Genomic DNA, 25,377 nt, shown 5'->3' with positions numbered 1-25,377 from the left:
TGGGCTGTTTTCCAGCCGTGGGGGGATAAACACCTACCTGGAGCCGTGGGGAGCCCCGGCACCGCCGTCCCCTCCCGGAGCGCCCGCCCGGGGCTGCCTCAGCAGCGCCGAAGCCGAGGCAGCGATGTCCGCATTTACCTACGGATTTCGGCTATTTTTTTTGGCCCGAAATAGGGAATTTTTTTAAAGGCAATGCAGCCCTGTGTTTGCCTCGGCATAGCAGAGGGGGGGTTGAAGGTCAGCTTCCCGCTGGATTGGCAGGGAAAGGCCGGGATCAGCATTGGATGGCAGCGTTCGTGCGCTGCCATCGCCGCCGATGCCCCTCCTGCAGCAGGTCCGGCTCCGGCCGCAGAGAAGCCACACTTATTATTTTAAGCCGGAAAATCCCTTTCCCTCCATTCCGTACGCCCGCAGAGCTCCCAGGCCACCCTGAAAGCGCCAGCCCCGATTTTGGGGTGCCGGAGGAGGTGTCCGAGCTCCTGCGGGCACCGCGGGGCCGGAGCAGCCCGGGGGTGTCCCACACCCCATTCCCAGGTGCCCATCCCCAAATCGCAGCTCCTCGCCTTCCCTGCCCGGCCGGGCAGTTTCGGGCGCGATCCCTTCCCTGTGCCCTGTTACATAACCGGCCGCAAAGCGGGGAACCCTCCCCATCCCGGGCTGCCAGCTGCCTTCCCAATTACTCAGCACAAACGGGCCCTACACAGCACCCCCAATTCCCTGGCGCTCCCTCTCTCCGCTTTCCCCAGCCCCGGGAGCTTTTCCTTACCTGGCTGCTCGGGCCCGTGCATGCTGCGGGCTGCGGGAGCGGTGCCGAGCGTGTCCCGCACGCCGCTCCTGGCCCGGCTCCGGCGGCGGGGCCGCTCCCGGCCCGCCCGGGGCGCTGCTGCCGCCGCTGCTGCGAGCTGCGTGCCGCTCCCGGGTTATTTTTGGGATTACAGAGACTCAGGGAAGGATGGGGATGGAGGCAGACATATCACACCGTCTAAAATGTGGCCTGGAGTGGGATCTGGAGTCTGCGGCGCAAACCTCACCAGGGTTTTTTTTTGTTTGTTTTCACTGCGTGTTTTTTTATTTTTCTTTTTTTCCCGTTTTCCCTGCTCTTTTTTTTTTTCTCTTTTCCCGTTTCTTTTTTTTTCTTTTCCTCGTTTTTTTCTTTTTTTTTCCTTTTTTTTCTTTTCCTGTGTGTTTTTTGGTTTTTTTTTTTTTCTTTTCCTTGCTTTTTTCCCTTGATTTTTATTTTTTTTTTCTAGAGAATGTCAAATGCTGCTGGATGTGCTCAGCAGGGACGTCACTTGTCCAAGCTTTACAGCCCCGGGAACGGGGCTGATCCAGGCGCACCTGGGGCAATGCCCCGGGCACCAGGCAGACAAACACTTCAGTGATGCTGTAAACAAATGTTTGGAATCATGGAATCATTTGGGCAGGAAAAATCCTCTCAGATCATCGACCCCAGCCATGCCTAGCACTGCCAAGGCCACCACTGCCCCATGCCACATCCACAGGGATTTTAAATCCCTCCAGGGATTGGGACTCGTCCACCCGGGGCTGGACAACCCTTTCCGTGAAGGAATTTTCCCAAATGTCCAACCTGAGCCTCCCCTGGTGCAATCTGAGGCCGTTTCCTTTTGCTTTCCGATCCAGCCGGGGCTGAGGTCAGGCCGTGGGGTGGGGACGTGTCCCCTGTGCCCTCCCGGCTCCCCCGGTGGCACTCGGGGGAAGCCAAGCCTTTGATCCCAGCTGGATTCTGGCTCACATTCCTCTGCTTTTTGACCTCCCAGCTTTTGTTTTCAGACTGAGTTCATATTCCAGATCACGTTGATATTTTTCCTCCTCGGATTTCTCTGCCCGCACGTCCCCGCTCCGCCTGCAGATTGTCACGACCCTGAATCGCGACATCCCCCCCGCCGGCCGGGGCTCATTCCCGGTTTATCACCTCGTTTTCCCACTCTCCGATCATTCCCGAGGCTCTGCTCACTCCAAACTGGGAGTGCCCCGAGCTGTTACTCGGGAATGACAGCAACAGGAGAACTGGTGGCACTGGGAGGCGGCTCTGCAGCTCCGGGAGCTCAATTCCCCATTCCCAATTCCCAATTCCCCATTCCCAATTCCCAATTCCCCGTTCCCAGTTCCCAGTTCCCAGCTCCCGATTCCCAATTCCCAGCACTCGTGATGGATTAACCGGGACACAGGACACAGCCAGAGCCTCCCTGTCCTGATGCTCCCCGGGATTTTCATTGGGGAGAAGTTTAAAAGGGAATTAAAACCACTTTATGTGCAAGGGGGTGGATTGAGATGGGCTTTGAGGACCCTCCCAAGCCAAACCAGGCTGGGATTCCGGAATTCTAGGATTGTGGGATTCTGGGATAAGAATGGGAGGGCTGGAGCAAATGCCTGCATCCAAGCTGGATTTTTAACCAGTGTTTTGGATTGTATCAGATAAAGGACCCAAAGAGCTGTGTTGTGTCCAAACCCAAATCCTGAGGGAAATCAAATCCCACCTTCCTGCAGGGATGCTCTGATTCCTCTTCTTCCCCTCTCCTCCTCCTCCTCAGCTCCTACAGAGGAACTCCAGACCAACACTGCCCTGCTGCCTTGGCAAGGCAATGCCCACACAGACCGTGCCAGCACAGGGACCAGCAGGAGAAAATCTTTATTTACATCTCGAGAGAGAGCAGTAACACAGCTGCAGCGATTCACCGGGAAGAAACTCCGGGAAGAAAACTCGGCGTGACATTCCAGGGGGGAGAGAGGCTCCTCCCTCCACACAGTATCGCGGGTCGGTACAAAATTGCTGTGGCTTTACAAAAGGCTTGGGGTTCACAGTAAAATACCCGAGGGGAGCACGGCAGGGGCACAGCCAGGGACGAATTCCCTGCTGGAATTTGGTCTTGGAAAATGCAACAGGTCCGGTAGAAAATTCCAGCCCAAGGGCCGGATGCATGCACAGCCACGGGATTTCCACACCAGTTATAGGGGCTGAAAGCCTGGAAAAGGCATCTGCAGACCTGTCCTGTGCTGGGCTGCATGGAATTCTCTCTTCAGGAGGAATTTTGCAGGAGGGAAGGACAGGACACAAGGACAGGACAAGGCAAAGCAGGGATCAGCCCCTCTGCCTGGCACTCAGCTGCTTTTATAAAAAAAAAACCAAACTGAAACCTCCTCCCCTCCTGCCCAAAGCTGTTCCAAAGAAAGCAGCAGACAGGTTTTGGCTGTGTCGGGATTTGTGTCTAAAACCAGCCCAGACCTTCATCCCAGGCTTGTGGGAAAATCCCAAATCTTTCTGAAACAGGTTTTCACTGCCAGCTGGAAGATTTGCAGCCTCCCAGCACCAGGGCATGGAAAGGCCTCCTGGGACAGCAGCGAGACCTGACAATCCCTTTGTTCCCACCTGGAAAATTCCCACCTGGAGCAGGGTGGGAGCCCTTTGGCCTCTCCCCAGGCAGGGGTGAGCAGGGGGATGTGGGCAGGGATCCCACTTTGGCTCCACTGGGAGAGCACCAGGATGAAGCAGATTTTAGGGGATCCTTGGTCAGCACGAGGATGCTCAGATGGGATAAACAAACCCAGGCAGGAACTGGAGTTTCACACCTGGAAAAAATCCCTAAAAAATCTGGTCATTCCCCTTTCCCTGCTGTGGGCCACAGGGAAAGTAAAGGAAAAATAATCCCAGGGACACCAGAAAGGTGCTCTGATTAACCCCAGAGGTGCCAGGCTCCTGCCCTCCTGTGAGCCCCCCTGGCAGAAGCAGAATTCCCTGCAGATCCAGCAGCTCCATGCACAATTCCCAAAAGGTGATGCTAAAATTCAGCACTGTTTGTTTGTTTGTTTGTTTGTTTGTTTTAAACTTTTACAAATACACATCTTGCTTTGATTTTCCTTTTTTCTTAAATATATAGTTTATAAAATAAGGCAACTCGAGGAGACCAGAAGTGTCCCCACTGCTCGGGTACTGCCTCCCACAAAAAGAGGGTGACAGTACTTCCAGTTGAGAAAAGCCCAGCCCCACCACAACCCAAGGATGCTGGAAATCGTGGGAAAACACCTGGGCATGGCCCTGGCTGCATCCCAAGGAAGGAAAGATCTCTGGGGTTTCATGGGGAGGGAGTCACTTTGCTGGGGGACGCAGCAAGAGCAGCTGAAGGGACCCCCTGGCCAGGGGACCTCGGGGACAAAGGCAGCACAGAAGATGGAATGAGCTGATTCCTCCCCAGAACTGAAGCACACGTGGAGATAAATCTTTGGGAGAAACTCTTAGGACTTGGCTATCTTGGAGGATTGAAAGCTATAAACCAGGAAAGCACAAAGGAGTGCAACTCCTCCCCAGCCCAGGTCCTGCTGAGTGTCACAGCATTCCATAAAAACCTGCACAGCAGCTTTTCCAGCAGGGAATTCCACTCTCCCCGTGGAAAGGGTATAAGGGAGAGTTTCACCTCCAAGCTTTTCCTCTTTCCTGTGTATTCATGCTGGAAATGTGAGCCCCACATCTCTCAGCTTTGTGGTACACACGTTTGCCACGGTGCTCCCAAAATTCCCACTGGGCTGAGTGTTGCTTTCTAGAGCTTTATTTCTCTGAGAAATACATTTAATAGAAAATAATTTATAGAAAACTACCACCCCAGCCTAGAGAGTCCTCAGCAGTAAATGGTCCCGTGGAGCAGCAGGGTGGCACGTGTGGGCTCAGCCAGGGATTGGGGCTGGAAAGGGATGGCAAGGACACCATGGCAAAGCTGTGTAAACCTGGAATGACCAATGCCCCTGTCAGCACCACCAAGCCAGGATGGACCACGGGCAGGAAAGCTCCATAGCCCCAAAAGAGGGAAAAACCTCTTATTCCAGCAGACTTCACCTTCCAAACAAAGATCTGATCCTGGCTGTAACTGGTACCCACCAATGTCACCCAGCCATGAGCACCCAAGCCCAGCACAGCCCTGGCACTGCCCTGGGAACCAAATCCAGGATGGAATGAGATCCTGGTGCTTGGCACGGGCTGGTTAGTGCTCCTTCTCTGAGAGGATGGGCGGGATCCTGCTGGACAGCAGGCTGTACACGTAGGGCCAGATCTTGTTGGTCTCTGTGCCAGAGAAGGAGTGAAGGATGCCCCTGCTCCTGGAAAAAAGGTGGGAGAGGTCAGGAGAAGCCCATCCCAACCAAGGCAGCTTGGACAGGGCTTGGAGCACCCTGAGGTGTCCCTGCCCATGGCAGGGGATGGAATGGGATGGGCTTTAAGGTCCCTTCCAACCCAAACCATTTTGGGATTCTGCTTGGGATTCTGTAATTCTCCCCCTTCCCCTGCAAGGGAAACTTTGGCCCCCCATGTGCTTAAAAACACTCCTGGGCTTCTACTCCCTTTGAGCAGCAGATTTACCACCCTGCAGCAATCCATCATTCCCAAACTGGCCAGGGAACAGCAGCCCCACAGTTCCAGGGAACAGCAGCCCCCCAAGGGGAACAAGCCCTGGAACGCCCCTGTTGTCCCAGCAGATCCATCTGAGCCAGTGCTGGGGTCTCTCCCTTCTCCTGCCCTCCTGCCAACCTCCCTGTGCTTCACCCAAACCCCTCAGTGCCCTGGATGGATTTTTCATGGCATGTCCCACCTGGACCTAGGCCAAAATCCCCCTCCCATGTGATGAGCCCAGCAGGACCAACCGGAGCTGGGAATTTCTCTGGATCACCCTCCTTCCTCCAAGGGAGGCTCAGGGCTTGGCCCAGAAATCTGCCAGGGCTCCTTGGGATGTGGGCAGGGCACAAAGAGCCTGGTGGGGGTTCTGAGAGCCCTGCTGGGGGCTCTGCTCCTGCCCAACTCACTTGTAGAGCTCTATCACGGGCTTGGCAGCATCTTTGTACTTCCTGAGGCGAGCGGCCACGGCCTCGGGCCTGTCCTCATCGCGCTGCACCAGCGGCTCTCCCGTCAGGTCATCCACACCCTGAGGGACACAGAGCAACAGGGACATCACCCACCCACCGCTGAGGGGACACAGAGCACACAGGGACATCACCCACCCACCGCTGAGGGGACACAGAGCACACAGGGACATCACCCACCCACCGCTGAGGGGACTGAGGGGACACAGAGCACACAGGGACCTCAGCACCCATCACCCACCCTGCAGCTGCCCCAGGCCTCATCCTGGTCATGCCTCAGGTTTTGGCTTTTCTATTTTTCAGACTCTGTGCTGCTTTAGTGTGCAGTTCTGAGCTTCACATCAGGGGATGCTGAGCTCTGTGCACAGAGCAGGGAGACAAAACAATTCCTGCTCCAGCTGGGCACCAAGGACAAATGATCCAAATCTCAGCCCCAGAGCACAAACCCCGTGGGCTGGAGAGAGAAAAACAAGCAGGGTGGGACTGCAGGGGCTAAAGCTGGAATGGGACAATGAACTGCAAGATGCAAATGGAGCAGAACTGATCCCAGGGACAGAGCCCGTGCCCGGCCGTGCATTTTGGGGCCATTTTGGTTCATCTTGGGTGCAGGCCTGGCTGGGCTCTGGTGCTGCCCAAGGTGGATCCATGGAGGAGATCCTTTGAATGAATCCCTGCTTTATTCTGGAACTCTGTCCAGCCTCTGCTCTAGGGCAGCCTGCACTGTCTGCATAAATCCCGCTTTCCTCAGGAAAGTGGCAGAATTCCTCAGAACAATTCCTCAGGAAAGTTTAGCACAATCCCCCAGGAAAGTTTAGCACAATTTTTCAGAAGGTTTAGCACAATTCCTCAGGAAAGTTTAGCACAATCCCTCAGAACATTTAGCACAATCCCTCAGAACATTTAGCGCAATTCCCCACGGCTCTCAGCCCTTCTACCCAGGATCTCACCCCCAGAGCTCCTTCAGCACCCAGCTCCTGCAGAGGGAGGGCTCCTCTCGCAGGTTTCCCCGCTGTGGGTGGCTGCAGGTGGCTCTCCTGGGGCTCTCACCTGGCTCTGGGGAGGGTTGAAGTCCATGTTGTAGACGCGGCCGCTGGCGGGGTGCACCCAGCGGGCGCTCAGCCGATCCTTCAGCGTCTCGAAGGGGATGTTCAGGCTGATCACCAGGTCCAGCTGGCAGATCCCATCCAGAGCCTGGGCCTGCCCCAGCGTCCGAGGGAAACCTGGGCGGGCACAGGGGCGGGAATGAGCGGCTGGAAAGCAGCGGGATGGAGCCAAAGCCATCCCTGAGGCAGCTCCGGAGCCGCGGGCCCGCTGCGGCACAGGCGGGGGAAAGGCAGACACCACCAGATGGCTCCGAGAAAAAATAGCTCCTGCAGCAGCCACAGCTCCCGAAATGTGACACTCGGGGCTCTGCTGTCCCTGCACGGGGCTGGGGCAGGCAGCGGGACACAGGCAGTGGCAGAACAGGGATCGGTGCTGGAATGAGGAGGGAAAATGTGAAGGGACAGCACAGACTGGGGACAAACTGCTGGCTGATGTGGGGGACATCAAGGAGACTGCAGTGAAAGGCTCCTGTCCTCCTTGGGGCAGCCACTGAGCAGCTGGAGCAGAGAATTCCAGAATGCCAGATGGTTTGGATAGGAAGGGACTTTAAAGACCTGAAGGGAGCCCACAAGAAAGATGGAGAGAGATATTTTACAAAGGGCTGGAGGGACAGGACACAAGGAATGGTTCCCATTGCCAGAGGGCAGGGATGGATGGGATATTGGGAATTAGGAATTGTTCCCTGGGAGGGTGAGCAGGCCCTGGCACAGGTGCCCAGAGCAGCTGGGGCTGTCACATCTGTGGAGGTGTCCAAGGCCAGGTGGGAGCAGCCTGGGACAGTGGGAGGTGTTCCTGCCCATGGAAGGTGCCCCTGCCCATGGCAGGGATGAACCTGGATGAGCTTTAAGGTCTCACCCAATCCAAACCACTCTGGGATTCTTTGATTCTCCTTCCAGCCATGGCCAGAGACCCCAGGCTGTGCCTGTTTGCCCTCAGCACCTCCCATCCCTTCACCTCGGGTGGCTTTTGGGCTGGGATTGAGGAGCTGCTGCACACACACACACACACACACACGTGAAGGAGGGAAGAAGTTTTTCCTGGCCTGTCTCCAGCCCTGCCCTGCTCTGTGGAACACCCAGCTCCTCTCCCTGCCCTTCCCTTTCCCGGCCACGTGCCAAGGGCTCAGCTGGACACGCACGTGCCGAGGCCAGCGGGACACATCCCTGCCAGCAGCTCAGCTCCTGCCTCTCCTCCCACCTCCCCCTCCTGGTTTTCCTCTCTCCTGGGGCTGCCAAACCATGGGGAACAAAGGAATGTCCCAAAGGGGCCGGGATTCCCCTCTGGACTCACCATCGAGCAGCCAGTGCTGCTCCCGCCGCTTCTCCAGCTCGGCCATCATCACACGGGTGATGACATGGTCAGGCACCAGCAGCCCTCGCTCCAGGTACTGCTGGGCCAGGGCTCCAGCTTCTGCTCGAGACAAGAAAGGAAAAGAGATGAGAGAAAAAAAAAAAATCACGACATTTCCACTTCAAAAATATCACACCCCCTCAAATTCTGCCTGGGAGATTGTTGGCAGCGTCGCTGTGCTGGTGGTGGAAAGGCCACACGGTCCTTTCGGGGTGGAGGAGTGGGAATTCCTGAGGTACCTGGGAGCAGGAGTGGGCTCAGCCAAGCCAAGCTGGTGGAGAGAGAAGCCCTGGGTGTGCTCCTTTGGTTCGGGACACGGCTCCCATGTGGGCACAGGTAAGGACTGCCCCAAACACCTGAGCCGCTTCCCATCCCCAGGGCTGAAAGATTTCACAAGCTCGGGTAAGAAAATCATTGCCAAGATCACATCCTTGAGAACATAATTGTGGTAACTGCAGGGTAAGTGCAATGCTCCTGCCTGGCTCTCCCACAGCCTCAGCCTCAGCTGCTTCTGGAAGCTGGAGAGGGACTGGGGATGAGGGATGGAGGGACAGGACACAGGGAATGGCTCCCGCTGCCAGAGGGCAGGGATGGATGGGAGATTGGGAAAGAATTCCTGGATGGGAGGGTGGGCAGGCCCTGGGATAGAATTCCAAGAGCAGCTGTGGCTGCCCCTGGGTCTCTGGCAGTGCCCAAGGCCAGGCTGGAGCACCTGGGACAGTGGGAGGTGTCCCTGTCCATGGCAGGGATTTGAACTGGATGAACTTTAAGGTCCTTTCCAACTCAAACAATTCCATGATGGATGTTTGCCATTATTTTCTTTCATACCCTCAGAAACACAAAGAAAACATTTGGAAAATGGAAATATTCTTTGTCCCTGTTTGTGACAAGCCCTGCTCCTGCCCCAGGAGAGCTCCAGCCCCTTTCCCTTGGACCAGGACCCCACGGACATCTCTTCTGTCTTCCCACAGCAGCTGAAATAGCATTTGTCACCAGAAATGAACAATCCCCTGATCTATTTTTTTCACCCTTTCTGGTGAGGACAGCACATTTCAGCCCTCTCCAAGTGTGAGTCCTCTCTAAAAATAACCCCAGGATCCTGCACTGGAGGCAGCTCCGGCTCTCCAGGCTGTCCACGTGGGCAGCACCTGCCCCTGCCTGGGGGTGACCTCAGCTGCAGGAGGGGTTTCTGCAAGATAAACAATTCTTGGAGAGAATTCATCTATTCTAAGGGAAGAACCAGCCTGAGCAGGGGTCCAGTTTTGGGGCCATCAGTTTGGGAAGGACGTTGAGGCACTGGAGCTCATCCAGAGGGGACAATGAGGCTGGAGAGGGGCTGGGAACACAAACCCTGTGAGGAACCCCTGAGGGAGCTGGGGGTGCTCAGCCTGTGAGAAAAGGAGACTCAGGGCTGCCCCCATCACTGCACAGCTCCTGAAAGGTGCCTGTGCTCAGCTGGGGCTGGGCTCCTTCTCCAGCAGCACTGACACAACCAGAGCACACAGCCTCAAGCTGCACCAAGGGAAATACAGGCTGGATAGCAGGAAAAAGATTTTTCCAGCAAGGTGATAAAGTTCTGGAATGGCTGCCCAGGGAGGTGGTGGGGTCCCCATGCCTGGGTGTGTTTAACAAAGCCTGGATGTGGCACTGGGTGCCAGGGTTTAGGTGTTGGGGCTGGGCTGGACTCGATGATCTTGGAGGTCTCTTCCAACCCAGTCATTCTGTGAATTCTGTGAATCCTGTGAATTCTGTGACACACTCCCAGGTTTAACCCAGAATCCAAGGAATCTGCCTGGAAAACGCTCAGCTTTTTCCCTGCTGTGTGTGTCCTTCTCCCAGCACCAGAAGGAAGGTCCAGCCTCCTTCTCCTTGGAGCAGGGCCAGAAGTGCAGGGTGCTGGAATCCAGCATCCCACCTGCCCGGGAGCAGGGCAGCGCTGACTCACGGGCTGAGTCACCGGGACCATCCCACTGCCTCCATGCCGGCAGGAATTCCAGCTGGCCCCGGGCAGAAAACACCTTTTCCCAATGACAGCTTCTTTGTCACCTCCCAGACGTCACCACGTTCCCGCCTGGGAAAGCCAAGGACGCGGGGATGGAAAAAGCAGCCTGCGGATGGTGCGAACAGCACGGAGCCCTGAGGGCAGCAGCAGCACTACAAAAACAGGATTTGGGGATTTTTTTATATTTATTGGCGTGGTCTGTGCAGTGCCAGAGGCTCACAGGGAATGAGCTCGCTCCAGGAGGAGCCGGGAGCTGCTGGGCAGGGTGTGGCTGTCACCCGAGGGGGGATGGACAGCCAGGGGACCAGGGGGTGTCACACAAGGTCTAGCTGTCACCTGTCACACGCATCTTTTATGAAAAATCCTTTCCTTAGGATTTTTTTCTCCTGAGAAGCTGGGAGGCCTCAGGAACAAAATGCAAACAATGGTTATCTGCTGCTGTGGGATGCAACAGGTGGGTCTGGGATTGGGCTCATGTGGTTGTTTCTAATTAATGGCCAATCACAGCCCAGCTGGCTCGGACTCTCTGTCAGGTACAAACCTTTGTTATCATTCTTTCTTTTTTCTATTCTTAGCCAGCCTTCTGATGAAATCCTTTCTTCTATTCTTTGAGAATAGTTTTAGTATAATACATATCATAAAATAATAAATCAAACCTTCTGAAACATGGAGTCAACATTCTCATCTCTTCCCTCATCCTGGGACTCCTGCGAACACCCCCACAGTCACCCAAGGAGGGATGGACATCCAGGGGACCAGGAGCTGCCACCCCAGGTCTGGCTGTCACCTGAGGCCAGATGGCCACCCCAGGGAGCAGCTGTGGCTCAGCAGGGCTGCTGGAGCCAGGCCTGGAGCTGCAGGCCAGGAACAGCCCAGCAGGGCTGGGAAGGGAGTGTGGGAACACAGCAGAGCCCCACAGCCCCGGGGCTGCAGCTTTCCCACGGCCCAGGACAGATGGACAGCTCTCCACGGCTCCACCACGGACAACCCCTGCTGCTCCCCTGTCCCCTCCATGGCTGAAGCTCCAGGGGCTTCTCCCTCCTCCACAGCACTGCCCCATCTCCTCTCTCCAAGCAGGAACAGCCCTGGATTTGCAGAAGGACCTGCAGGGCTCTCCATACCCCCAGGACGTGCTGAGAGCATCACCCCGAGCTCCCAGCCCTTGGTGTTCCTTCCAGGCAGTTTAAACTCCAAACTGAACGTTTGCCACGCCCTTCCCAGCCCCCAGCCCATGGAAAAGCTCCATTCCAAAGGGGAGCAGGGTCTGGGGGTCCTTCCTGAGCAGGGAGGGAGCTCCTGGCCCCCCATGAGGAGCTGGGGCTCACCCTATAGCACCAAACCCCATTGCTGGGCTGGTCACAGGGGATGCAGGCTTTACTCTGCACTTACTCCAGGGAGCAAAGGGCTTTTTGGTGTGCTGTGCTCAAAGCCAGCCTTCCACCTCCTGCTTTAATCCCATTAATCTGATGACTGTGGGTTTAAGCTGCCCTGAAACTCACGGGACTCCCAGCTCTCTGTGGCTCCCCCCGTGTGACCTTGATGTGTCCCCAGGGGACGTGTCCCAGCCCCAAGGGACAATTGATGATAATCACAGGTTATTTCTTTGGGATCTTTGAAAGAGAGGGGAGTTTAGGTTGTAGTGGTTTCAAATTTTTTTTATTATTTTATTAATTATTTTTGGGATTTTGAAGTAATTTTTAAGAATTGGGGTTTTTTTAATGAATGATAAATATTGGAGAATTTTAGGGATTGTTTGTTGGTTTAATGCGGCTTTTTTGTAATTTTTAATTAACTTTATTAGGCTATTTAGGTTTTTTTTAGGGGTTATTGGTTTATTTAGATGGGATTGTTTGGTTTTTAAGTTAGCTTTAGAGTAGTGAGTGTATTTGTGGTTTTTATTAAAACTTTATTTTTAGTTTTATTTTTTATTGAGATAATAAGGGGGTTTTTTTTAATTGTAATGGGATTTTTTATAATAAAGGATGCATAATTCCTGGGGGTTTTTTTTAGTTTTTTTTAATTGTAATTATAGATTTATTTTGTAGGTATAGAGCGGTATTTTTTATATTTGTAAGTTGTAAGGTATTTGTAAGGGACCTAGTATTTGTAAGGGACATGTTCCAGCCCCAGGGGATGTGTCCCAGCCCCAAGGCCACCCAGCAGCCACCCAGGGCCAGGCAGGACAGGCTGGAGGAGAAGCTGTTCCCAAACACAGCCCTGGGCAGCCTCCAGAGCCTGCAGAACAACCCTGGACTTTCTCCCTGTCCAAAACCTTTCTCCCTGTCCAAAAAAAATTGGGATTTTTTTTCCCAATATTTAGGCTACAGCACCCCAGTCTGGAGCTAACAGAGAGGAGGAACCCTGGGGGTGAATGGGGCACCAATGCACCAGCACAGTCAAACCACAGCAGGTGTCACCCCAGTTTTGGGACCCTTTTCCTGACTCAGATGCTGCACCCACCCTGCCCTCAGCATCAGGAGGTGATTTTAGGGAGCAGGAGCTGTATCTGGCCCCAGATTCAGGCTCACAGGATGGACAGTGGGGTCTGAAAGGTGCCTGTGCTCAGCTGGGGCTGGGCTCCTTCTCCAGCAGCACTGACACAACCAGAGCACACAGCCTCGAGCTGCACCAAGGGAAATACAGGTTGGATATCAGGAAAAAGCTTTTTCCAGAAAGGTGATAAAGTTCTGGAATGGCTGCCCAGGGAGGTGGTGGGGTCCCCATCCCTGGGTGTGTTTAACAAAGCCTGGATGTGGCCCTGGGTGCCAGGGCTGAGTTGGGGTGCTGGGGCTGGGCTGGACTCGATGGTCTTGGAGGTCTCTCCCAACCCAGTGATTCTGTGAATTCTGTGTGAATTCTGTCTGGAGGGCAACAGGCAGGACTGGGAGAGATCCCTGTGGTCAGAGCACTGCTCCCACACACAGGGATTCAGCAGGGACTGGCTGGCTGCATCCCTGGGCTCAGCTTTGGCCACCAACCAGGCCAGTGTGGCCAGCAAAGGCCACAATCTGTGGGCAAGGTGTGCAGAAGGGCTGTGGGGCCATGCACAGCCCACATCCCCCAGGGAATTTTGTTTTGTTCATGCTTTGGTGGATGCTCACAGAGGAAATCTGTCACGAGGAGGGGACAGGAGCCACTTCTGGCTCCAAGAGAGCACCTGACAGGGAGCAGTGGGACAGACAGAAGACCCCACAAAGCCAGGACAAGCAATTCAGTTGTTTGGCAAATGAGCTGCAGAGTCCTGCTAAGACCTGGGGATGCTGCCAACACCAGAGACAACCACCAGGGTTCCGGGGCAAATGCTGGCCAGAAAAATGGCTCACCACCCTCCAGCACCCCTGCCTGGCACCAAAACACAGCCTGTGTTTTCCAAGGTGTTTCAAAGGCCTTTCCCTGGAGCAGAGCAGCCACTTGCTGACAGGCACTAATTAGGGGACACACGGCTGGGGGCGGATGTGCCTGGGGGCTGCTGGAGCACAGCTCAAAGCCCTCCAGCAGCAGCCGTGCACTCAGCTGCTTCACCTGCCCCAAAAGTGACTCTTTGTTCCCTGAGACCACCACCAGCAGCTCCAGCAGCAGCCTGGAATGCTCTCCATGTTGGGAACCCAGCCTTCCTCCCGCAGCAGGAGCCTCCTGTGCCCCCAAACCCTCAGCCGTGGCCACTTCATGCCTGGCAGTGGCCAGCAGGAAAATCCCTGGAGCACTGACACACCAGGCCAAGATCCCTGTCAAAACACAGCATTCACAGTTGCCTTTGGGATGATGAGCCTGTAATGGGTCTGTTGGTTCTGCAGAGCCCCAGCTCCCCACAAGCACAAAGCCGGTGACGCAGCTGATAAACTTGGGAAGAGGAGCTGCTTCCACCTCGTTTCCCCCGGAGCACAGTCATGTAACAGCTTGTCCAAAGCAAATAGCAGAAAAAAAACCAAAAACAAAAACTAAAAAAAACCCACCAAATAACTGGAGCTCAGTGAGAGCTGTTACAGAGGCTGAGTCAAAGGTGGGACCCAAATGTCACGCCAGATGAACCAAACCACGGCTGGTTTCCTTCTGAGTAATTTTCCCTGCATTTCTCCGTGTTGTTTCCTTCTGAATGCACCCAAGACACCTTCAGCTAACTCTTAGTGCTTCTCAGTGTCCCCAGAGGAGCTCTGTGGCAAGAGCATGGGCTGAAAAGTGAAGTTTGGGACAGTTGGTGGTTCAGAGCTTGGCTGTGGCAGCTCCTGGGTAGGCACCGGCTGCCCCTCTCCACTTGCTGCACCTCTCCTTGCTTTCCAGCCCAGATTTCTGTCCTTCAGCCAAAGCCCTCATCGAAAATTTCCAAATTTTGAGCCTCCCTCTAAAGAAAACATTATTGTCCTATTTATTTACAAAAGGAAATCTGGGTATTTTTACATGAGTGACCAGCGCAGAGCTGTGTGCAACGCCCTTGCCGGACCATGCACCTCTCCAAAACTTTATCCTGCCCATTTTCCTCTCTGTTTTTGCCATCCTTCTAAAATAGAAATCACTTCTAAATCCTCTCGGCTTGTTTTGCACCGAGGCCGTTTCACCGCTCCCCTGCCCGGTGAGTCAGCTTCCCCCCGGGCCGGTGTTTCACGCATTAGCAGAGGACAGAAGGAAGTGTTGGGAAAAGAACCGCGCCGGGGTTGCCCAATCCCGCCGAGCTGGGGCTCAGCACGGCCGCTCCCGAGCCGAGCCTGGACCGGGAGCCGCTCACCGCCCGAGGGACACGGGCACAGCACATCCCGGCTCCCAGGGGTTTGGGTTCGGGTGTCTGACACGGGATAGGCAGCACTGCCCAGGCGGAAAGCCGGGTGTGCGGGGGTGCCTGTGCGAGGTGGGTGCTGACACCATCTGCTGCCGCTCGCCGCTCCTGGGACCCGGCCAGGGCAGCCCGTGATATTCCCGGCAGGTTTTCCCTCCGGACAAACGCTCCTTCCCAATGCATCCGTGCCGCCGTGGGAATGCCGCAGCATCCCAGCCATCTGCCGCGCATCCCCGGGGCAGCATGGAGTTATTGATAACCACGGCACACGCCCCGAGCCCCGCACGGCGCCGGCCCATCGCCCTGGGTGCGCGGCCAGCTGGGGTCTCCACCGGCCTCTCCGGAGCCGCGACCACCCCGCACGGCGATGAGAGAACCACGGCACACCCACGGCAGCCGTGGCTTCCGATCCCGCTGCTCCCGAGCGGCTCCGTGAGCTCCGGCAGGAGGGAGCAGGCGATGAATGAGCTGTGCCAAACGCACGGGAAGAAAACAACCTGTGGTGCACCCGCCGCGGACGCGGATCCCATCCATCCCCGTCTCCATCCCGCCCCCATCTCCATCCGCATCCCCACCCCGTCCCAGCGCTGCCCCGCCGGAGATGCGCGGGCAGGGACCCCTCGCTCCCGGTGCCGGTGCCGGTGCCGGTGCCGACGGGGCGGCCCCGCGGGCACTCACCGCCGCCGCCGCCGAGGCTCTCCCGCAGGAACTGCCCGCTGGAGAGGTGCTGGAGCCCGAAGCTGCGGGCGATCCTCTCGCACACCGTGCCCTTGCCCGAGCCGGGGGGGCCGAGCACCACGGCCCGCAGCAGCTTGGAGGCCATGGCCGGTTGCGGGCGCCGGAGCGCTGCGGGGCAGGACACGCGTCAGCCGCCCCGGCCGCGCTCCCCCCGCGCCGCCCGGACACATCAGCAGGGCGGGGGGACCCCGCGGCCGCTCCCCCCGCCCGCCCCCTCGGGCCGCGGCACCCTGGGATTTGTAGTCCCGGAGCCGCCCGCGCATCCCCCGGCCCGACGGGGCCCCCGCGGTTCCGCACGGCCCGGCCCGGCGCGTCCCGGTTCGGTGCGTCCCGGCCCGGTGTGCCCCGCTCCGGCGCATCCCGGCTCGCCGCGTCCCGGCTCGCCCGAGCCGCGCCGCCCATGGAAGCGGCTCCCGGGGCACGTCCCGCACGCCCGGCACGGCCGAGCCCGCTGGGAGCCGGGGGGGAACCACGGGGGACCGCGACCACCGGGGCGGGCGCGGCGGCGGCGGGCGCAACCTGCGGACGGGCGGAACACGGGGCCGTGGGCGTGCGGGATGGGGATGCACGGCTGGAAAGCACAGCCGGGGAGCAGGTACAACCTGTGGATGTACAGCTGGAAAGCACAGCCCGGGGAGGAGGTACAACCTGTGGATGTACAGCTAAAAAACCACACCCCGGGGAGGTACAACCTGTGGATAGCACACACGCACACACACACACACACAGAGCCTGGAGGTGGTGCACAGCCTGCCAGCAGCCTGGCAGCGCACAGCCCGCCGTGCCCAGGGGCTGCTCGGCGCTGGTGACACCGCGGGGAGTGTCTGTGTCACCCCCTGTGCGTGCGTCTGTGTCACTGTGGGTGTTCGTGTCACTCGCTCTGTGTGTGTGTGTGTGTGTGTGTGTGTGTGTGTGTGTGTGTGTGCGTGACTCCCCCTGCGTGTGTGGCTCCGCGGGTGCCATTCCTTGTGTGCGCGTGTGTCACCCCGTCTGTGTGTGTGTCCCTTCCTCGGCGCAGAATGTCACTCCCTCTGTGTCTGTGTGTGTGTCACTGTGTGTGTGTCACTGTCTGTGTCACTTTGCGTGAGTGTGTCGTTGTCTGTGTCACTGTGTGTGTCTGCCACTATGCGTGTGTCACTCCGTGCGTGTCACTGTGTGTGTGTGTCACTGTCCGCGTTGTCCCGCGGGCGCAGCCCGGTGCCCACACCGTGTCCAGGCCGTGCCCACACCGTGTCCATGCCCGGTGCGCGCTCCCGCGGGTGCCGCCGTGCCCGCGCTCGGGGGCGCGCGCGCCGCTCCCCGGCTCCCCCCCCCCCCTCCCGCCCGCGCGCGCCCCCGCGCCGCCCCCGGAAGCGGGCGCGGGTCACGTGGGCGCGCGGCGCTGCCATAAACACGGCAAGATGGCGGCGCTCACGCCGCCCGCCCGCCCGTGCTGCGTCATGTCGCGCCCCGGCCCCGCCGCGCCCGCAGGTGGGTCCGGCCCGGCGCGGCCCCGGGCACCGCGGGGTGGGCGGCCGGCGGCGGGGGGCGCGGGGCCGGCGGCGCCGGGCGCGGCGCTGCCCCGTGGCGCACTCGCATTTTCGGGGGCTGCGCGGGCGGGGCCGCCGCCCCCCCCTGCCCCGGGCGGGTCCCGGCGCCGCTGAGGGGCGAGCGGGGCGGGGGGCGCTCGGCGGCATGGGGGCTCCCCGTCCTCTCCCGTCCCGTCCCATCCCGTCCCGTCCCGCGGCTGCTGCCCGGCTTTCCCCCTCCCCGCTCCAGGTAAGCTCGGGCAGCGCCCTGGCAGCGAAGTTGGGAGGGAGCGGCGGTGGCGGCCCGGGCCCCGCCGCCCCTCAGCGCCCCCGTGCCCGCCGCCGGCCGTGTCACCGCCCGCACGCCGCTGGATCCCCGTCACCAGATGTTTGTTTTCTTCCCTCCTCAGGCTCGCCGGGATTCGTGCTCAAAGCGCGCCGGGGAAGATGGAGATGAGGTTTGTTCCCCTCAGGCACCTCACGAGCCCGCGCAGGGTGAGAGCAGCTCGCAGCGCTCGGAGATCCTCGGCCCGTGCGTAGGGGTGGGGAGGGACCAGCCCCGGGGCTGTGGGCAGGGAATGTCCCCAGCCCCATCGCTGGGATGCCGAAGGAATTTTGGTTCCTATGAAACAACTGCAAAAATATCACCAGCCCCAAAGGGGCAGGAGGTGGAACTGGAGTTTAAAAACCAACCAGGCCGACTTAAACGGGTTTCAAAGGTGAGAACTGGCAGCAAACACTGGAAACTGGAGGGTTTTTTTAAAAAGTGTATGGAAATTTGCCTTAGCAATAATAAGAACAAAAATGTGTGCCGGACTCCAAAACTAATGTGGGGTTTGTTATAAAAAAGGTGATTTTTTCCAGATAAATGGAGAACCTGCTTGAGCTTTCTGCATCAGGTCTGTGTAGCTTTAGTCTGGCTGAAGCAAAGCAAAAATCTGTGTGTGTGTGTGAGATGCAAGACAGCAAAATGTATTTGAACTGGGGGAAGAGCTGGGTCCTCCAGAGAAAATGGCATCAGCCCTTGGAATATGGGTGTGACTCCAGGAGTTGCTGTTGCAGAGGGTGCTGGGGAGGAATTGTTCCCCCTCTCCCTTTAAAACCCCTGATAAGGAACTGCTGGAGCAGTAAAATCCTGATAGAGTGATCAAAGCATGCTTGAATTGCAAAGCAGCGATTCTTCTCTCATCACCTCAGCCTGTGAGATGTAGAATTCCCAATCCCACACTTAAGCCATGCTGAAATTAGTAGAATTCCTCGCCTGGAATACCAATGGTGGTGTGAGAACACCTGGGAGTGAGAGCCAAGGGCTCCTTGCTCATGCAGCTCCTTTCCTTTTCAAAACCCACCCTTGCACGGACAGAATCCATTAATATTTTTAGCAAGTTTTTGTTGTGCTTTCCTAGCAACAGCCAATTCCTTAATGATTAATCCCTAAACTGTGGCAAATCTGCAAATTTGGGGATGCATGCTGAAGTCATCTGTGCTGCCTGACGTCAGCATTGCATAATCTGTTGACTGTCCCCCTTTTATGTAATGTATGTTTGGAGTTTGTTTTAAAATGTGCAAATGTTTTTTTTTTTCCCCTGCGTGCTGCTGCTCCGATATTCCACGTTTGCCTCTCCGTTGCCCTCTGGAGTTGCAAACTTGTAAGGCAGCGTTTTCACGGCTGGATCCAGCCCAGTGTTTTGTGTTTCTCTCTTAAAAACAGCCTCTGGGACATCTCAGCACCCTCTCTTTGCCAGGTGAGTTATTTAGAGTGTTAAAAAAACAAACAAACAAACAATTTTTGGAGTTTCTGCTTCCTGCTGGTGGAAACATGGAAGCTTCTTGTGCTGCTCCATCAACATCATAAATGGACTTTTATTGGAAACTTAGTAACACATTAACTCTGGCAGCATGAAACCCTTGTGTTTTTTTAAACTCATTTCAGAACTTGATGTATCCAATTCCCTCAGGCAACGTGGGGGTGGTAGAAATAATTTTGTGATGTTTTCAGGAATGCCTGGTTTTAGGAAAGAAAAAAAAAGCCAAGAGGGGGTAAAGTTGTAGAAATACACAACAAAGTGGTGGGTGGAGGAATAGTTCCATGATCTTTTCAGCAGTGCCTGTTTTTAAGGAAGTGAAAAAAAACAATGGGGGGGAGTAAATATAGGTTGATGGAAGCTTGCAATTTAACTAATTAGTGGGATTGTGCATTCCAAATGTTTTTATGTGGATTTGATGACCTGAAAATGCCAGCTCGGGCACCTGGAGGCTGCTCCCTGCAGTCCCTGTGGGCACAGCCGGCCCTGGGAGCTGCTCCCCTGGGAGGGCACGGCAGGATCAGCCCTGCTGCCTGTGCACACACACACACACACACACACACACACACACACACACACGTGCCAGGCTCCAGAGGAGCCCAGTGGGGCTGTGGGCTGGGCACTCCAGGAATGGCTGGAAGAGCAGGCAGCAGGAGCCTGGCGGGCTCAGGGCACGGTGCCGGTGCCACCCTTGGGGCTGGTGCCGCCGTCGGGGCCGTGCCCGCCGTGGTGCCGCTGTCCCAGAGCGGCTCCAGCAGCTCTCCTGGCTGCCTGCCACTGTCCCCACTGCTCCCTGACACCCAGCACTCGGCAGCATGAGCCAAGTGCTGCTGGCTGCCTGGATTTAAGGGGGAGGAAGGGCTGTCCCCTGGAGCAGGGGGGGTTACTCTCTCTCCATTAAAGCCAGCGTGGGTGGATTTGCCCACAAGGAGCTGCTGCTTAAAACCACTCGGAAGCCGCCGTGGTCATTAAGATTTAACACTAATTATGTGGATGATTTCCTGGAGTGAACCTCAGCTGCAAAGCCACTTGTGTTAAGGCTCCTGAGGCTTTCACCTGTGGGTGACGTGGGGTTTTTGGGACACTGAGGGAGGAGGACACCGAGGACTCGGCAGTGCCACGGAGGGGCCAATGACTGCCAGGCTGCCCTGGCTCAGTTATCACAGTGCTGATGCTGTCTCTTGTAAAGGTACAGTACTGTGATAACTGAAGGATGGCAGCCATCTGAGCTTCACGGCACCCTGGGGCCACCAAAGCCCCCACGCACGGCGTCCTGCTCCACTGGAGTGTGCTCGTTTCACCTGGAGCCCTTGGCATAAAGGTCACGTTTGCTTCAATAAAATATTACACACTCTGCCTCGGTATTGGCTGTTTCCTCTGGGGAGGGCTTCCAGAAATGCTGTGCTTTGGAAGTGGTCAGGAGTGGTTCCCAAAGCAGGGTCCTGTGCAGCCTGGTGGATATTAAATAACAGAGAGGCCCCTCGGTGGGGTTACTTGGTAACAGAACAAATTATTCTGTAGCAATAGAGAAAATGAAGCCCTTTTAAGATACTTTTTAATATTTTTTTTTGTTAGGATACAGCAGTCTTGGCTGGTTACTGTAACTCAGAGGTCTCTAGGTGGAAATTGGTGGTGGGAATTGGGTTCTTCCCAGCAGTGAGTTACTGGTGGATCGGGGACAGCCCCCTGCAGGGTTTCCTCGGGGCTTCTCTGCTCTGTGAGTGGGAGACTGAATTTCCTGGGTCATTTTTCCAGCGATGTCATCAAAATCCCTGGAAATGAGGTGTTTTTCAGGGAGCCAGTGCTGATCTTTGTGCCATGTGAGTTAACTCTGCAGTGCTGGGACACGACAGCAGAGGGGCCCCGCGGGCCGGCTTGTGGTGGGACTGTGAAATCCCAAGATTTTAGCATAAAGTAACCGGAGAGCTGCAGAAATGTCCGTGCAGTGCCCGTTTCCCAGATTGCTGCCCTTCCCCGAGGAGCTGGTGGCATTCAGGATGCCGAGGCTGATGCAGCACTTTCCAGAGGTCACTGTTTGCTCTCCATCCTGACATTCGGCGTGGTCATTGACCCAGTGGTGTTTAGAAATTCTTCTTTCTGAGCTGGATCATTCTTGTCCAGCAGGGCTTTGCCCTGTGCTTCCCTGCTGCTCGGGGGAGAAGACAGGGATTAACCCCACGATGATACAAAGATGGTTTTTCATTTCCCTGCTGCTCACTGGAAGTTTTTGGGGCCAGCCTGGTGGGGTCAGGGCTGTGCAGCCACGATGGAACATTTTGCCAGCCTGCGTCACTTAAAGGGGGGAAATTCTTACTGGTGCTGGGACAGAGGCTCGAGGCTGCTTCTGGAGGAGGCCTCTGTCTCACCAGAAGCTGCAAACAATAAAAAAGACACCCTGCTACCAAGAGTTTAAATTCTGGACTAAAATCTGAGCAGAGTCAACCCCCAGCTTCCACTTTCCAAAGGTTTCAGGCACCTCTTGATCAGGCAGGAATGTGCTTATCCCAAAAAGGAGCAGTGCTCATCATCTCTGTACTGGCTGTCCCACAGCAGCGCTGCTGCGCTGCTCCCTCCTGTGCCACCATCATTCCAGGATGGACAGGACAGAGGAGCACCTGGGGGATCCTGGCCATGGGAGCATCTGAAAGCTGCCCAGGGCTCTGGTTTTCCCCATTTCAGGATCCAGCAGGTGCTCAGGGAATGTGCAATCCCTCTCCTGGCAGAAAGGCAGGTGCATCCAGCCAGGTGCTCGTGGTGCTGCCCCAGGGACAGCTCCAGGTGCTCCCTGATAGGAGCAGTCAGCCTGGTGACTCCCTGTAGAAACCATCAAGTTCTTTCCTGCCCACAGAAAGCAAGAGGAGTGCTCAGAGGCAGATCCAAGGTTTGTTTTGGGTCAGATCCAAGGAGTGCAGTTGCTCACCTGCCTAGCCATGGCTCAGGTTTGAGGTTAAAGACCAACCTGTGGTGTTTTTAGGGATGTGCAGCAGAGCTGTGCGTGGGACACTCCTGTGGGGCTGCTGAACAGGCACAGCCCGCCCCAGTGACTGGTGCCTCTCATTTCCTGTCACAACAAGCACAGCCTCAGCTCTGCCGTGGCACAGGAACTGAAGCACTGCCTGTGCCTCAGAGCAGCACCTCTCCAGCCACATTTACTGGAATCTATCTCCCTCTCTAGCACAGTGGGCAGAGAGTCCATCTCTTTTTCCTGTAGCTTCCTCCTGATATGGGAATGGCACAGGCTGGTGGGTTTGCTGCCCAGACATTGCTGCACATGAACAATGCAACTCTCAGAGTCTCTTTTGCCACTGGAGCACTTCCTCCTACCAACGTGTTGAAGCAAGACATAAACAACCTGCATCCAGTGGTGCAGAAACAAGGCCCATGCTCTCTCTGTGATTCCTGGGACTGATCCCAAGGCAGGGCAGTTCCTGGTGCTGTGCCTCAGCTGCCATTCCAGATGGGTCTGTTCTCACCCAGCAGTTCTCAGGCTCTTGCATCAGGAATGTCCCTTTTCCTGTCTGGACTCTGCTGCCTTCCCACCCACGCTCCACGTGGGGAGAGGAGCACTTCTGCTCCTGCGATGTCTCCTCGGGGCTGTGAGGCTGCAGACTGGAATGGCTGCTCTGCTCCTGGCTCCCAGCCTCAGCTCAGCCTTTTAAGGGTGGGAGCTGCTACTCGGAGCAGTCTGGCCCTTCTGACAGCAGCAGGATTAAAGGCATCCACTGTCTGCAGCCCTTGAAACCAGGTGAAGATGTTACCTTTCCCCAAAATGCCTTTTTTCCCCCCAAAATGTACCTTCTGTTGCTGTTGGACTGAAATAAGAAGAATCCTTCCCAACAGAGCTTTAAGCACTCAGCCATTTCAAAGTCCAGCAGTGCCCTGTATGAGTCAGACTGTTTCAATTGCTGCTTATTTAGATCTTCTCCAGCTTAGTGCAGACACTTGAACTTGAACTCTAACCCAGACCTTCATGATTAAACATCTTTACAAATTAAGCTGCCTACTTGCAATGTCCCCATGCAAATATTAGATGTACCAGAAAGCAACTTGAGTTTATGTCTGATTAAGGAAATCCTCAGTGTGAGCCTGGAGATGCTGGACAATGAGGAATGAACTCTGCTGAAGTCTCTCTGTACTGTCCTGTTTTCCCCTGGAACTGGGAAAAGCAGTGCCCAGGAGCAGTGTGTGAACAGAGGGTGATACAATCCCTTCTCCTTTCTCCAGAGGGTATTTCTGCCTGTATCTCACATTTTGGAAACCGCTGCTTGCTGAGTTGTTGGATTATATGTAAACCCTGCATTTTGTCATTAGCTTGATTCACCAGTGGAAACTGTGACTTTATGTGATGGCTGATCAGGGACAAAAGTACTCAGCAGGAGCTGAGTGTTCCAGTGTGGTGCAGAGTCAGTTACTGCTGTAATTGCTGCATTTGGGCAGATGAGCAAGCCAAGATTGCAGAGTTTGGTACATCATTTGCTCTTCATAACATTTCACAGGAGCAGGAGAGGTGCACAGACCCACATGTGGATTAATATACTCTTTTACAAGGTCTTTAATTGATGCTGAGCAAATGTTCTAATTTTTCTGGGAGTGGTGGAACCAGAGGAAAGACCCCTCTACTCTAAAGGGCTTTGGCTCCCAGCTGTGCTTCAGTTTATAGGTGAAATTAGAATTTAAATCCCAAGTTCCCCTTTGACTGCAAGAGGCTGAGAGCTGCACTTTGGGGTTTGTGATGGACAGGGATGTGCATCTGCCCCTGGAAAAAGCCTCTTTCAACCAGAGCAGAAAATGGAGAAAAATATGAGGCTGCTCAGGTTTTACCTTGGACCTCCTTAAGTCAGACACTGCAGCCTCACTCACAGCTCAGGACACAGCAGTCCCCAGCTCTGTGCCACACAGGGCCACCTTCAATTAAGGCAGATTTGCTCAGATTAGGTGCTGGACAGCAGTGCTAGGGGAGCCCAGAGCTGGGGCAGGAGGGCTGGAGAGGGCTGGGGGCAGGGAGTTGTTGGTGCTCCCTCTGGCACCCCCTCTCCACGGTGAATGTCAGAGCCCTGTTGACTGCCCTCCCTTTGAATGAACTCCAGCAGCAGGCAGAGCACACTGAATAATTCAGCAGAGACGTGTGTTTAAACATTTGCACAAGCCTCAGATTCCTCCTGCCTAAAAATAAGACTGGCAGAGAGCAAGTGATTCCTGCTGGAAGTGTTGGTGGATGGACAGTGGAGCTGTGACCCCATGCCAGCAGCCAGGACCCATCCATGGGTCTCATCCCTGCTGCCTGCACCAGCCTGGGGCTGAGGGTGGTGGGAAGTCCAAGGCCATGAGTCGAGGGCTGCACACACAAGGGCAGCACCAGCACAGGCAGGTTTGGTCTGGTGGTGGCAAAGAGCCCCAGAGAAAGGGCTGGTAGAGGAGCAGGGGGGGTCAGTGGGAATCAGTGGTTTAATTGGAACAGGGAGAGCTGTTTTACATGATGGGAGTCTCACCTCCTGCTTATTTTAAATACAGCATGGTTTTATGATAACACACAAAAAGGTGTCAGTGTTGGAGCAGAATCTTCCAGAGGGAAGTGGATGAGGAGGAGTCAATCCCTCTCCCACGGAAGCACAGGCTGTGCTGGATGAGATGGACACAAATCACAACTTGAGAAGCTCCACGAGGATGTGCCTGGTTTGGTGTGTTCTGTGTGCTCACATTCCCAGAGTGATAAAAACGTCACATGGTTGGGCAAAATCTCCTCCCTGTGCAGAACATCCACATCTCCTGCATCCTGGTTTGAAATGGATCCAGGGCACTCTGGAAATGAAAATTTCCACAGGTTTATTGCTAATGAAGCCTAATTAATTTTGGATGTAAATGTGCCAAGCTTCTGCAGTTGTGTGCAACCCCATTAAAGGAAAACTCAGGGCAGTTTTTATCTGAAAATTATCAGAGGAACAGGGTTTTTGTTGAATTCCTTCTTAGACTGTGGACTTCTCCCTTCTTCACCTCTTGAACTCAGCTAAGTTAATGTCACAGTCTTTTAAAACAGCTGCCTGAAATACAAGAGGAAATGAGGAAAACAGAGAGATGGGAGAAAATTCCTGCACTGCTCCTCACCTCCATAGCTTTCATGGACTGGAATGGTAACTTCAGCCATTTCCACCAGATTTTGTGTTGCAATCTGGATGTTCTCAGTAGGTTAGAAACCCATATTCAAGTTCACTGTGACAACTCTCTTAGTGTGGACTGTGCCAT

General features: G+C 55.6%; 3 protein-coding genes across 6 annotated transcripts in view; 1 reads left to right on the top strand and 2 right to left on the bottom strand.

Moving 5' to 3' along the window:
• DNAJC6 (DnaJ heat shock protein family (Hsp40) member C6) overlaps window positions 1–938 on the bottom strand; it is a 43,988-nt gene extending 43,050 nt beyond the window's left edge. The window contains exon 1 of one of the 2 annotated variants that reach the window (XM_054638576.2): window positions 767–938. In XM_054638576.2, the coding sequence (XP_054494551.2) occupies window positions 767–788 (22 nt within the window). In that variant the 5' untranslated portion in view covers window positions 789–938. The remainder of the gene's footprint in view (window positions 1–766) is intronic. The other variant, XM_077182636.1, reaches the window with a different exon arrangement.
• A 1,693-nt stretch (window positions 939–2,631) lies between these two features.
• On the bottom strand, window positions 2,632–17,090 carry AK4 (adenylate kinase 4). The gene is made up of 5 exons (XM_054638463.2): window positions 15,765–17,090; window positions 8,257–8,376; window positions 6,910–7,082; window positions 5,806–5,924; window positions 2,632–5,106 (listed from the first exon to the last, which is right to left on the bottom strand). The coding sequence occupies exons 1-5, from the start codon at window positions 15,907–15,909 to the stop codon at window positions 4,992–4,994; spliced, it is 672 nt and encodes a 223-aa protein (XP_054494438.1). The 5' UTR covers window positions 15,910–17,090; the 3' UTR covers window positions 2,632–4,991.
• Window positions 17,091–17,183: 93 nt separating this feature from the next.
• The window catches only part of JAK1 (Janus kinase 1), a 70,874-nt gene continuing 62,680 nt past the window's right edge, over window positions 17,184–25,377 (top strand). The window contains exons 1-3 of one of the 3 annotated variants that reach the window (XM_077182629.1): window positions 17,184–17,294; window positions 17,743–18,051; window positions 18,972–19,077. The gene's annotated coding sequence lies outside the window, so the exon portion shown is untranslated. Of the gene's footprint in view, window positions 17,295–17,404; window positions 18,052–18,971; window positions 19,078–25,377 lie in introns of those variants that run through there. The other 2 variants (XM_077182630.1, XM_077182628.1) reach the window with 2 other exon arrangements.

The sequence above is a fragment of the Agelaius phoeniceus genome, chromosome 8 (genome assembly GCF_051311805.1).
Source record: "Agelaius phoeniceus isolate bAgePho1 chromosome 8, bAgePho1.hap1, whole genome shotgun sequence".
Taxonomy (NCBI): Eukaryota; Metazoa; Chordata; class Aves; order Passeriformes; family Icteridae; genus Agelaius; species Agelaius phoeniceus.
This window is presented reverse-complemented; position numbering and strand designations above follow the sequence as displayed.